This window comes from Equus asinus, chromosome 4, assembly GCF_041296235.1.
Source record: "Equus asinus isolate D_3611 breed Donkey chromosome 4, EquAss-T2T_v2, whole genome shotgun sequence".
Lineage (NCBI taxonomy): Eukaryota > Metazoa > Chordata > Mammalia > Perissodactyla > Equidae > Equus > Equus asinus.
In genome coordinates this window covers 109,386,997-109,401,570 of record NC_091793.1, presented here as the reverse complement: position 1 = coordinate 109,401,570, position 14,574 = coordinate 109,386,997, and the positions used below count along the sequence as shown (strand labels likewise).

At 35.4% G+C, this 14,574-nt stretch overlaps 1 protein-coding gene across 7 annotated transcripts in view; it reads right to left on the bottom strand.

Moving 5' to 3' along the window:
* Nucleotides 1-14,574, bottom strand: part of UBR3 (ubiquitin protein ligase E3 component n-recognin 3) — a 229,898-nt gene that overhangs the window by 161,795 nt on the left and 53,529 nt on the right. For all 7 annotated transcript variants that reach the window (XR_011502861.1, XM_070508074.1, XM_070508076.1 and 4 more), the window contains exons 6-8: nt 11,113-11,179; nt 6,954-7,084; nt 5,532-5,760 (exon numbers count right to left, since the gene is read on the bottom strand). Coding sequence is in view for 6 of the 7 variants with exons in the window: in XM_070508074.1 (XP_070364175.1) it covers nt 5,532-5,760; nt 6,954-7,084; nt 11,113-11,179 (427 nt within the window). In the remaining variant the exon portion in view is untranslated. The remainder of the gene's footprint in view (nt 1-5,531; nt 5,761-6,953; nt 7,085-11,112; nt 11,180-14,574) is intronic.

Genomic DNA, 14,574 nt, shown 5'->3' with positions numbered 1-14,574 from the left:
AAACACAGTATTTCAAAAATGAAAGAACAAAAACACACATAAACTTCTTAAGCCTTAAAAAAAAACCAAAGTTTACATATATCTGGCAGGATGGGGGGGGGAGGAGTTAGGCTTGTACAAAATCTTCACTATTAAAAGTCATAGCATATATGCATTAGCTCTCTTAACCTAGTTCAACTTAACTGAGTCACTGGACAAACGAGCCCTGCCGTTTCTGCTGTAAAATAAATTATACCCATAATACACAGAATGCTCAAAGCTAGCAGCCTATTCCCTAGCACACAAGGCGAAGTATATGCTTATCCAGAGTCAGTTTTTATTTGTTTATGCTAATTATTCCTGTTATTTTAATTATAAAATTTAAATTAAAAGTACTTAAACTGATAAAACATGAATACATAAAGAGAGGTATTACAAAAACTGGATCATAAGCTTTTGAGAGAGAATAAAAGGGCCTAAGAAAAAGCCAAAAAGTCTTAGAGGAGAAAAATCATAAAAGCCTAGAAGGATTTTATACTCAGATTGCTTCACAAAGATCTTTAAGTTCTAACCCTAAAGAAAATGCAACTAGAAATCACAAATGATGCTTTACATATTTGGTATATAAAAGAAAGACGAGGGAGAACTCCAGTCAAGAAAACCATACCTTAAAAACGCTTCGCCTAAAAGACTAGAGAATGAACATGCATTTCTGTGTTTTAAGTTAAAATGCAATGTTTAAGGTACATTTTTTAACGATTCCTCACTTTAACCAACTTTTTCAACTAACCACCTACTTGTCAAACTCATCAGTGAGGAGGGATTCTATAGCACTTCTCCATTTGCATATATTAAATTTAGGTTTCAGTCCATGAAATTATTTTACCCAACTTTTAAATTTTACAATATATAAGAACAGGACCCACAAAGTTAAGTGTGCTCTCTTTCAGTGCTTCTCTATAGGATACAAGTGGTATAACTCAATGAGGGAGTGGCAGTAGAGGCCTTTTACAAATTACCAACACCTGAGATTCAGAAAAGCCCTCCCTGACAACTACCACCACTCTGAGCTGGTGAGCCATTGATAATGATGGGACAGTGCTTAGGAATGCTGGAATTTTAGAAGTTTTTTAAACACTGAGAATCACTATTCTATTTAACTGAAACCAGAGAATGAATAAGCAGAATATAATTAATCAAAATCACTATTTTCCTGACACTGCTTTAAATACTACTGTTCTTGCAAAAAACACCTTGGAATCTTTAATGAAATAGAATTATGTGGATCTCTATTTTTACCCAACTGGTACTTTCCTCACTACAGACATAAAGAGCAATGATTCAATGTTAAATGATATTCACTCTCAACAAGTATTTATTGAGCACCGACTAAGGGTCAGGTAGTCCTGTAAGCTCTGAGAATACGCTGATAAATAAATCAAGATTTATATAGTCTATCTCTCCACCAAGATTAATATCTAAGAAGATAAAGTGTGATAAGGGCTATAATAGGAAATAACAGGTTACAGTAGGAAAAGTACAGGAAGAACCAATAAGAACCGATAAAACTAGTCTCCAATTTAGAAGACTCTCCTTAGGCAGTGATGTTTAAACTGAGATCTACAAAATGAAGTAGGAATTAGGATTAGCCAAATAAACTAGGGATGGGAAGGAAATGGTGTTCTAGGTAGAGGAAACAGTGTAAAAAAGAATGGAATCACTGGGACAAAGAACGCAGAGGACAGGTGACACAAATGAGGCTACAGGGCCTTGTAAATCAGCTTCAGGAGTTTGAAGTTTATGTGAAGAGAATGGCAAGCCACTGGGGGTGGGAAGATTTAAGACAGGGGACATGAACCGACGTGTAGTAGAGAGTGACTGACGGAGAGTGTGATGACCAGTGGTAAGAGGCCAACAGATAACAATGGCTTGAACTTCATGATGGTGGCATGAAGATGCAAACATGAATAGAAGAGGCTATTTTAAGATGTTTAGAAGGTTTAAATGAGAGTCTTGGTGATGTCCACTATACCTACAAGGAGTAAGAAGAAGTCAAAAATGACTGCTAAGTGTTTAGGTTGGGCAGCTGTGCAGATGGTTAGACAGTGATACCAAAACACACACTAGTATGCTCATATGCACATTCACACACAGAGATGCACACACATAATAAAAGAATAGAAGGAAACTTGATAGAGAGATAATGAGTTTTTGGCATGGACATTATGTGTCTGTGGTGCTTATAGACATCCAAAGAATATAGTTAAATAAACAGCTTGATATGCAAGACAGAAGATCACTCTAGGATTATTAGCAACTACAGACATTCTTATGGTTATGCACCACATTGTTTTAAGTTCCATTTTACACAGACTGTTTCATAAGATAAATTGTAAAATTTCAGGGATATGCAAAGTCACGAATTAGTTTGGAACCACAAAGTAGCATGGTGTAGAAATGAATACAACAAAGAAAAAGTGTAAGGTAGGGACCATCTACCACTAGATGCTTTTTCCTTTTAATCTTCAGCTACTCTTGTGGCCATGCGAATTCTCACTGTATCAGCTCCTGTATTTACTAACAGTGCAGACAAAATTTTCAAATATTGTCTAATGAACGATTTATACAAAGGTCAGACAGAGGGTGTTAAAATATTAAAAGAAAGTACAGAGATCCTGTTGTAATATCTGTAGCTAGTTATGGGTAATTCAATCTGTTTAAAGCTCATTCCAATAATCTTCATGTGAAAATGGGGAAAGCTTATGGTGCTTTTAGAAAATCAGTAAATATGTATCATAAAATATTATGCTGCTTTTGAAAGACCAAAAAAACACCATAGCAGCTAAGGACAGTCTTAGACCTTGGCTTAGAAATAATGTAAACTCACTGCCAGAAAAAATATATTTTTATTTAAAGATCTTAGCAATGCTACTTATAGCTATTTAGCTTCTGGAAAATTCAATTTGTGTTAAGAATTTCCAGGACAGACTAACTGCATTAGAAGGGAAGTATATGTAGAAAGCAACTAAGACCATGCAATATGATTTGACAAAAAATGGGAAAAGTGAGAAGAGCAGCGACACCAGGACCAAGTGCCAAGAAACACAAACACTGATAAGATAAGTAGAAAAGAGTTTTGGGCCACAGAAAGAGCAGAGAATCAGCAGAGTAAAATGCTACTGAAAATCACACAAGAAAAGGTCCAAATTGTGGCCACTGGTTTCCTCCTCATGTAGGTCATAGGAAGGGTGACCATATAATTTACCGTATAAACTGGGACATGTTTGAGAGTAAAAGGGATTGTATTAATAACTGTCAGAACAAAAGGCATAACTTGGAGCTGTTCTGGGGAAAGTAGAACATGTGGACACTGGAGTCATGGACAGTTTTGGGGACAGCAACAGAATGATGGAAGCAGACACTAGATTGGTGGGTTAATGAGTGGTTGGAAGGTAAGGAAACAAATATAAAAACTCCCTCAGAAAAGCTGGCTATATAAAAAATGGGAGGCAGATTCAAATACAGCCATGCGTCGCTTAACAACAGGGACACATTCTGAGAAATGCATCATTAGGCTATTTCGTCATTGTGTGAACATCATAGAGTGATCTTAGACAAACCTAGATGATATAGCCTACTATACACCTAGGCTATATGGTAATAATCTTATGGTGCCACCATCATATACGCAGTCCATTGTTGACTGAAACATCGTTATCTGGCGCATGACTATACATCTTCTTCCCAAATATTCTTCCTTGAAGACCAAATGTAAACCATATGTAATAAGCCTAACTAAACCACTGAGTCAAGAAAATAGGCTTCAGATTCTTTTCAGAAGAGTAGATACTTCTAAATTTAAAAAATTTTCTAGTTTATAAATTAAAAATACTATTTTTGTGAAAAGTCCTTCTCTAAATATATAATTGTGTGAGACTATCATTGATACAACTGAATGATGATAGATACTATTTCAAAAAAGAAAATAAAAAGCAATATATGTAGCTAAATCTCTAAGAAAGAAAAGGTCATTTTACATGAAGACAGAAAACACGAAGATACAAAGCAGCTTTTAAATTTTCCTTTTAAAAAGCAAAGAGGTATATTGCTTAACGTAAATAATGTATCATGCTCCCACTATACCTACAATGGGAAGGCAGAGTCATGTAGTGGGCAACATTACAGGTTTTGAAGTCAGACACCCAGCCTTACCACTTATAGCTATAAAACCATAGATCACTGACTTCAACTCCAAGCTACAACTGCCCCATCTATAAAATGGAAAAAACAATATCTACTCCACAGAATTACCAATGGTTAAATGAGACAATACATATAAAGTACTGGGAAAAGAGTATGGCAGATAGCAAGTGCTCAAAAGATGGTAGCTATCATAACTATTAGCTAGCTATTATTATATTCAAGTCATCATGCCCTGCACTGAGCATATATCAATTTTCAGGCTACGGTATCACATGTGACAATAGACAGACTATGAGCATAAAGAGAAAATAGGAGCTGATATACAAATGGAGGCAACAGTGGAACAAGGCAAGTCTCAACTACAAACTCCTCCACAGAGAATCAAAAGGTCTTAAGATTTAATTTGAGGTACTGCTTGTTGTTATATTTAAAGTATAGCTCCATGTGCCAACAGGTGAAGACGCAGTCTTATCAATGTTGACATGGCTGTGTCATGGTTAAGAACAAAGATTCTGACATCAGGAGATACGAAGTCCTTCTTGACTCTGTCATTTACTAGCTATATAATCCATGGTAAATGACTTAACTTCTCTAAGTCTCAATTTACTCATCTTTAAAGTGGAGATAATAATAATACCAATCTCAGAGAGCTGTTCAGAAGCTTAACTGAGACAACATATAAATAGTTTTAACACAGTGCCTAGTACATAGCAAATACTCAAATAATAAAAATTATTACAAGGAAGTAAAGCTAAGATGAAGGACCACAGAGAAATGAGAATGGGAGAGGTCCTAGAAATATTATGGCAGTTTGAGGAGCATCAAGCATATAGCGGGCACAAAAGAAGAAAATTAAAGATCTCACTAAGAGAACACATAAAAGGCAAGATTTATTCCAACTTTTAAATTATAAAAGTTTAGGCATATGAAATGTCTAAGGCTGATAGTAACTAATTCATGATTTAAAAAACAGGAACATGTCTAATAAGGAAATGATTAATTATGGTAAAGCCATATGATATTAATAGCTGCAATCATAAAAAAGATGTTCTTCACATGTATACTATAGTAGCGTATTTTCAAAGTATGTATTTTTATCCATAAATATATTCATATCACACAAAAAGAAATAACCCAAAATGTTAATAACAATTATTTGTAAACAACAAAACTATAGGTGATTTTAAAGTTTTTCTTTAAATTTTGCTAAAAATTTTCAAAAGTTTCTGTAACAAATACATACTATTTTATAATTTTTTAAAGCTATCTTTAAGCATATAAGGAGTTTTTAACACTAGTTATACAAAGTATACGAACAACAAAACTAGTGAAAATAATTCTGAGTTTACCTTGTAGCTCACTTTTAATAAGGCAACTTTCCATCATGTATAATAGCACAGTGACCATAATATCCAGCAGCTGACATTCTTCTGTTACCTGTCTGGCTAGCTCCTCATTGCTGAACAACTGAACACTAATATGCACAATTCTGTTAGACATAGTGTCTGATTCATGACTTTTCTTCAGTGTTTTCATAATGAAAGCATAATGCTGAACAAAAGTTTTTGTAAAAGCAACCTGTAAAATTTTTTAAATAAGAAGAAAAAAAAATTAGTTTAACTTTGAGTTTTATAACACATTTTCCAACACATTATATTAGCACTTTAAAGCTATTATTAGCTTGTGATGATGTACAAGGTAATTGAAAAAGTAATTTCAATGATGACAGTTGTCTTAAGTCATACTTTCGCTTTTTTGGAACATCAGCAAAATACTTTGATGGTTAAAAATTTTAATAAGCATTTTAAATTATTAATGTTTTAAAATGGTTTAAAAATATAAATTTTCACTTTGCTCACAAATATATCCATTTACTAATGTCAAAGTATGTGTATTTGTTCCGTGCTACCTACTTTGACAACAAAATCTAAAGTCTCAGCTAAAAACTATCACAGAGGATCTAATATAACTAAACAACAAGTGAGTCAATGTAATGACTCGGAAAGAAATACCTTCTCCTGTTGGATCTGGAAGCTGACCACTAATCTGACTAAATACTCTTTCTGTGTAACATGTACATTTCCTCTATTGTTTTTTTAAGCAGGTATAAAGGCACACAAGAACGGCATTATTGAAGTGTCACTCCTAAGGAGGCCTTATTACGTAAACTATAAGAAGAACTAGAGCATGATTTATCTTCTTTTCATAAACTAGGCTGTGTCACTTTGCCATAACCATATGGTGGTAACAGGAACTAGAGACTTCACCTATCTCCACATGTACATGAGCCAATAACTATTGCGTCTCTCTAACAGTTATGGCCAGCAGCTACTAACCCCATGCTTTTCCCATGGCTAATCCCTCATCTAAACTCAGTTGCCATCATTGAACATTCTCATAGCACCTTGCACCTCACCTTTAGAGAATGTAGTACAATTTGTAACTATATATTTATTTGTGCAGTTGTGATTTTGTTTGTCCCACAGCAATCCTTTTGGACCAAGTTCCATGCAGAAAGGCAACACACTTAAGGAATTCTGCTCTGTAATGGTGCTCGGCCTCAGTTTGCTTTTGCCTCTATGATACTATGCTTTTCGTGCAGACCTTGTGTTGGCAAAAGAAGAACCTAATGCTCTTTCATTGTGTTATATCAGTCCTCAGAGCCACAACACAATAAGCCACAGCCGAGAAATATAACAAAAGGTTTACTAATGAAAAGGCAAAGAAAGGGGAGCAAGGTTCAGAAAGGAAGGGGAAAAAAATGTAGATACCTTATACTCTTGATCTGGAAGCATGTTGAGTAAGAAAGTTACCATCTTCTGGGGGAATTCATACTTGATAGTCCAAAACAATAGTTCTTCTAGGAAACTTTTATGTTTCAAAACATCCATTATAGATTGATCTGCATAAGAAAAAGAAAATTTATCACCTAATGATATAAGTTGTTCATCTCATTTAAACCTATAATCTATTACTATAATTAATAACCCATAAACCTCAAACACCTGAATGTGCCTAAAAATTAAGGATACCCTTTCAATAACTCAATGATAATACTGACATCAAGCTAGGTTTCTATAGTCTCCACAGTATATAAATAACAAAATAGTCAATCCTTATATTTTAACATAAAGCAGTTACTAGAAAAATAAGTAATTACTTGTTCTTAAACACAAGCCATTTATCTAAAATTTCTACTGAAAACATACTATTAGGACATAAAGTCCAAAGTTTTCTAAGTTTTTCATTTTTAGAAAAAAGGGGAGAAATTTTCATAGCATTCAATAATTTACCTATTTCTTTAAAATTATCCTTCATAAATGAAACACTAACTTCACTAGAGAAAATAATCACTAATGCATTGCTTACTCCAATATACAGAAGCATTTACTTTGTCTAGTAAGAATATACGAGGAAAACTATACGGAGGGTTACTTGCATGGACTCGAGATGCCCTCTTCATGCATAAAGGAAACAGGAAATGGATGCCTCTTTCGAATAAAGGTATTCTGAAGAGACTATTTCTACGGCCAAGTGCTATTCCTTCAGGACTAGGCTGTCTCTTGCTAATCTCTGCATTCTTGCCACACTTAGTCAACAGAAAGGTCTCAATGTGTGTATGATGAACTGAATATTTTTAATACTCTGCCTATGTCTTTCTCTCACTTTCTCTAATTTTTCGCCCTAAAAATGAACTAGAAAATTCTGACTAGTAACCTTTCTTGCAGCAAATGATCTTGGGCTACTGCTCTGGATCATCAGCTCTATATAACGACATCGAGAGGATATAGCAAGTGTCAACTGTGAATGGACTGATTCAGTGACAAAGCTAAGCAGGGACTAGAGTTAGAGGAGAGAATTTGAACAAACAGTATCACATGCACCAAAGTACTCAGGTACAGCCCTAACTACATTACAGTTCAACTCGCCTTGCAGGGTAACCTTGTAGAGTTTTTTCAATTAACCCTACCCCAGTTTCACAGTTCTTCTATTATTGAGTAATGTGTTCATACCACATCTCCTCAGGCAATGGGTCTAAAAGAGTAACAATAAGTTCACTATGTTATCGCTCTCTCGATTCTTCTATAAAACATTCTGAGTTTAATAAAGCTTGAATCAGTTTTAATAAGATATAACTTTAACCCAATTTTTCCAATCCCCTACCTAACTCCCTTTCAGTGCTGTCTTCAGCACAAGCAATATGAAATAAGGGTAAAAATATAAATCCAATTACACTATACATCCCCTTATTGAAAACTAAATAATTCTTTATTTTCCAAATCTCAGAATTTTCTACTTGTAAAACAGAAACCTCTTCCTCCTGAAAAAGATCATTCCCAGGGGATGGCAATGATTTAAAACAGAAATAAACCAGTCTTGCAAGAAACGAGGGAAGATATACTCAAAGGCACACACCAACAGATTCAAAGTCAAAAAGTAGTAAAAATTAGGGCTTAAGTGCATTAGGTGACAAGTTATAAGGATTATAATTAAAAATTAGAATATAATCCACAGCAGACTCCTGAAGTCAATTTAATTCTCACAATTCACTTGGCACTAACATGACTGAAAGTTTCACAGACTACCAAAAAATAAAATAAAACCCTCACAGATAAATGCTTCTGAAAGTATTTACAAAGCTGAACAAAACTAGCAGCATTAATCCTAGAATTCATAGCTATGACTCTGCAAGTCTGCATTAGCCAAATGAAAAACCTGAAGCTACGTATGTTAAGCATTTAAAAAGAAAGATACATTAACTTTGTTTCAAATAAATAAAAAATGTGGAGATACCAGAAAAGCTGTGGCATCTACTAAAATGGAAATAGCTGCAGTAATGTACAATTCAATTTTTTCATCTTCAGAAAAAAAAAAAAAAGAACCCACAATGTCTTCATTGCTGTTGTTCTTAAAATAGGTTATTTCAGCTTCCCAAGATATTTAAAGCACATTTTATGTGCTTTATGTGTAATGTTATGGAAATGTGGTTAGCAATGCTTCCAGTAGTTAAGTATGACTATTTACCTTTAAAACTTTGATTAAATCGTCTTGATTTTACAATGCCTAAACCACCTTAAGCCAAATTGTAAAAAGAGATTTCTAAAGAATCAGTATGTGGTACAAATGCATGAGTAAGGTAAAGGTTTTAATAAGACAGCAGAGTCCAGGCTCTGCAACTCACAAGCTCAATAATCTTGGCCATGTTAGCGAAAGCCTCAGTTTCTCCACCTTTAAAATTCAGGTTTTGAGAATAGGCAGTGGTGTGTTTAGCACAGTGCCTCACCTCTTGCCTATCAGTACATATTTCAGTTTCAGCTCACTTTCAAACTGTTGAACCAAATTCTTACAAAAACTAAACCACTCCCTGGACTTCATATATCTTCAAAGCAACAAGCATTTTTTGAAAACAGGGGTTCTACTAATTCAGGAAGTCATTTCTTCCATGTACATAGTTAAACCAAAAATGATAACTGATTAAGTCGTAAATCTCTGTTCTACTTCTTACCAGTAAAGAAGGAAGGAAGGAAGAAACACAACCAATCTAATCTCAAATGTGAAAAAGTTCAGGTGTAAAACAAAATAAACTTCAAATCTGCATAAAAAGTATCTTCAGCCAGAGTTTGACTGGGCTGAATGAAAACATTAACCTCTTACACCATAACAGGTACTTTCTGGGCATCCCAAAAGCTTAAACTCAAGTGTGTGCCTAACAATCTGCTCCAACTCATGTATCTTAAGGACTCAGGTAAACACACAGACAACTCTGGTAGGTCAAAGGGCCAGGTAGCCATATGGGTTTCTAATTTCCTTCAAGCATCACAAGTTCCCTGCTGAGCCAGGAAGAAGGGGAGCATGTGTGCATCCTGGACCACAAATCAAATTTCATGCCCTTTGCTAGCAGCCCACAAGTTAAATGCAGCAGCATAACTAAGAACAGACTTACTAATGAGCCCCAACTGAAACTGCCTGCTTGCTCCCCCTTTCCAAGCAGTCCTAAACATTCCACAAGATACATTTGGAACCAGAAGTAAGAAGCTTCTTTTCATCAAAATAATATTTTAACCTCTGGAGACTCTAACAGACCACACTAACCCACAAAATAGATCATGTTAAGATTTGGAAATCCACGGCAAAAATCCAGACCAGCTAATAACAAGAACTCTAGAAAAGCTTCTAGTGAGGGTCAAGAAAACATAGTGGTTAAGAGCTTAGGCTCTGAGATTTGAATCAAGGATCTGCCTCTCATTAGCTGTGATCTCTAACAAGCCTCCATGTCCTCATTTATAAAATAGTAATAATGATAAACCCTGCTTCATACAGTTACTTTCAAAATTAAATGAAACAACGCACATGAAGCACTTAGCACAATGTCTAGCACATACAAAACGTTCAATAAATATTATTTGTTATTATGACTAATCTATTCTCTCATAGGCATATCTACTGCTTCCTTTGAGAAAACATGTGTTGAATCCTTGTTGTCACCTTAACACATGTTAAGCGCCATTCATCTCATTCCCTCGCTCTGTATCTCTCCCTCTCACACACTCTCTCTCCTTGGCTTGTCCTTTTTCACTCTAGAAACCGTAGGCCCTACATTATAAAAAGATGTAAACCAAATTAAAACTTTATACCACAAACAATGGATCCAAATCAAAGAATCAATGAAAAGACTGACTTTTTTTCTGGCTCAAAGATAATAACGCACATTTTATGAAGAAAACAATAAACCAGATCCCAATAGTAAGGGTTTTACTTGCTTTTGAAGTCTCCCACAATCACCCCCTAACAACACTCTCTCCATCATCAGACAAATCTAATAACATAACTCCCAAGAGCCTTGATGTCAATATGGCTACCCGATCAAGTGTTCCTAGTGCTTAAACCTTTTTAGGAGCTTTTTCTATGAGGAAATAAAAATATAAATACCTTTGGTGTTACTGCTTAGTTTGACCCTCTTTCTCTTGCCCAGACCTTGACTCCCATCCTGATCCTCCTGGAGGAAAACAAAATTAGCATTATATATAGTTCTATATATGAATTTATATATTTTACATAAATATAAATATGCTTATAAATTATGTTAAATATATAATATAGGCATGCTTACACATTATTCATCAATACATTTTACTTCGATGTATTGCTATAACGTATTTTAAAGGCTCTAATTTAAAATTTTTAATTTAAAATTAATATTATAATTAAAATACGTAATGAAAATCCTTAGTATTAAAATATAAGAGCTCTTAAACTTAATCTGTGCTTCTAATGGAACACTCTTAAACCGCCTCCAATGCAAAATTAAAAATTTTCCTAACCTCATAAACAGAATATCAAATGCACAAAGAAGCTAAAGGGGAGGGGGAGAGAAAATTAGCAAAGGAAGAAAGGAGAGAAGGGCAAGAGAGCTAAAACAACGAATAGAGGAAAGGCTTTGAAGAGTCTGAGACAAACGAAACAAGTTCAAGAAACCAAGTTTTGAAAAATAAGTGCAGCATTTTAGAAGCTGGAATTAACAGTTAAATAATAATAAAAACAAATTAAAACATGCTTAGGAAAAAAATCCAAGAAGGAAATACAGGCATTTCTGCTCACATGTGATATATTCATCCCTGAAAAAAAACCTCACATTAAAAATAATAAGACTTATGGGGAAAAGAGGGTGAGGGTCAGACCATTCACAACCTACCCAAGTTTGCAAAGAAGTAACAAAAACAGTAATCGGTACCTGGGGAGATCATCTGGATGCCCAGGCAAATATATTGGAGTGCTGTGAGGCTGTCTCAGGAGATGTTAACAGTGCACCAAGACAACAGAGTGGGAAGCTAGCCAGCTGAGACAACACAGAGGGAAGAGGAGCAGAGGAAGCAGCCTGCCACTAGTGAAACCAATGTGAGGTTAGGGGTCTAGCTCTTAAGGAGGGATCCCTGGGTGCAGGTGCACAGTTCTAATTTTCTTTAAATGATGCTGAAAAGGTTCCTGCTGCCTTCACAGCAGAGTTCAGGGGGTTTTCTTCCCCTCCAGCTAAAGGATATGTTTCTACTCCATTATCCCAGCTCTCCTAAACTAGGAAAGATTCCATAGGAATCCCAAACTTCATGTTATACTGCTATCTATTTCCTATTTTCCAAACATATGAGCCAACTGGTATTAAAAAGACATGTGCCGGGGGGGGGTGGGGGGTGGGGGTGGGGGCACAGCTGGGTGGCACAGTGGTTAAGTTCACATGCTTTGCTGGTGTGGATCTACATACCACTCATCAAGCCATGCTGTAGCATTGTCCCACATACAAAATAGAGGAAGACTGGCACAGATGTTAGCTCAGTGACAATCTTCCTCACCAAAAAAAAAAGACGTGTGGTAGTATTTTGACATACAGCCTGTTATGCTAACAACAGTATTGGTGGCAGGTTAGAACCACGGTACAAATTCCCAGATACTCTATCAATTGGAGGCAATCAAATCCCCAAAGCAGAAAAGCAGCTGCTCCATCTACTGATGTAGCTTCCTTGGACTACATACCACAGCCTTAACTTCAGGTTTCTGCCAAGTCCAGCTTCAGTCCTCAAGGCCAGTCTGGCATTTTCTAGAGATACCACTTAGCTCAGTCATTCAGCATTTACTGAGCACTTCAACACGCCCTCCACATTAATCCCCACTTTTGCCAGGCCTCTATGGCCATCTACCTAGCAGCAGTATTGACAGTCAACCTACATTCTCCTCCTCCTCTGCCACCTTCACCTTGCCCTTGGAGAAACTCAACCAGAATGAAATTTAGAGGCTTAGAAGACAAAAAACAGACACAAGAAGGTAAAATCATGCCACAGGACCCAGACGGTTCTAAAGTTTGAGATTTTAACTAATAGCCATTTATGAAACTGTTCTCTCAGCCCTGAGAGAAAGACAAATTTGGAAAAAATATGTTGTATCTCATGTTAGGATTACTTCATAATTTCAAATATGAACTTCCTATGAAAAGAGTATCCTTGATCAAACAATGGTGATGGCAATACACAGTTCTATAAATTTCCCAAGATTATATTCTAAAGGACAGTAAAATTAGCTAAGCAAAGAAGAGAAGACAGCATGAGCAAAGGCACAATGACAAAGTCTAGAAACACAGACCAGTGAGTTGGGCTTGACTTCTTGATAGATATCAAACACAGCTAGGATGGGAGATTATCTCCATCTAAACTGTGGGGAAAATGGGTACTCTTGGACATCGCTGGTAAGAGTATATAGTAGTACAACTTTCCTGAATGGTAATTTGGCAATACACATGTCAAAAGTCTTGAAAGCATATTTATCATTGAAACAGAAATTCTAGTTCTAGGAATCTATTCTAAAGAAATAATCAGACAAGTGAAAAGGGACTATATGCATAACTGTTCATCACATCAATAATATAAATGTTACTTAAAATAGAAAAAAAATCTTTGGCTTCCACAGCAGAAGATTAAGTAGGTAAATTATAGTTCACCTGTACTCTATGCAGAAAAACAATGCTAGAGCTCTCCATTCATTGTGACCAGACAGATGTTCAAAAACTACTACTATAAGTGAGAAAAGCATGCTATGTAGAGTAGCATATGGAGTATGAAACCATTTTAAGCACTGATAATATACACAAATAAAATCTGTTAAAATATACTCCTTGTTATAGATGTTCAGAATAACCATTAGTGAAAAAAACAGGTTACAGAATAGCACATATAGCATGAAACCATTAAAATATACTATATATAAAATCTGTTAGAATACAGATATTTACAGTAATTCACCTCCAACGGACAGAGTAGTAATTTTATTATTTTTGTTAATATTTATTTTCTATTTATTCAATGAATATAGATTGTAGCTTTAAGTTAATAAATGTTTTAAATACTACTTCTGATTTCCAATCCTAACTTCAACAATCTGCTCAAGATAACAGATCTGTGTTACCTATTACGCGGGTAACCTGTGTTACCTATTGTAAGTTCCATAACTTATTTTGAGAAAGAATAGTACTTTTAATGAACAGGAATAACTTTCAGTGATGAGAATTTCAGGCATTAAGGAAGATGAAAACAATACAGTTATCATGACCACAAGACCTCACCCCACCCCAAACTCATAATGGGGCATTGTAGTTCTTCCCCATTTATCCATGAGGAAGCCGTATGGAACCCTAGGAGAAAATGATGGCCCAATGGTCCAAAGGACAAGCAAGTACAATCTCAACCCAGAGAGCATTTGCGCAGCCCTCAGAAACTAAGAAGGAGATAACACTGCTACATGTGTTTCAGGCACAAAAATATGTATACAGGTCCAAAATGAGACACGAAGACTCAAGAAAAACAGATTCAAACTCCCAGCCTGTAAAATTTACAGATGGTTTCTCAACTC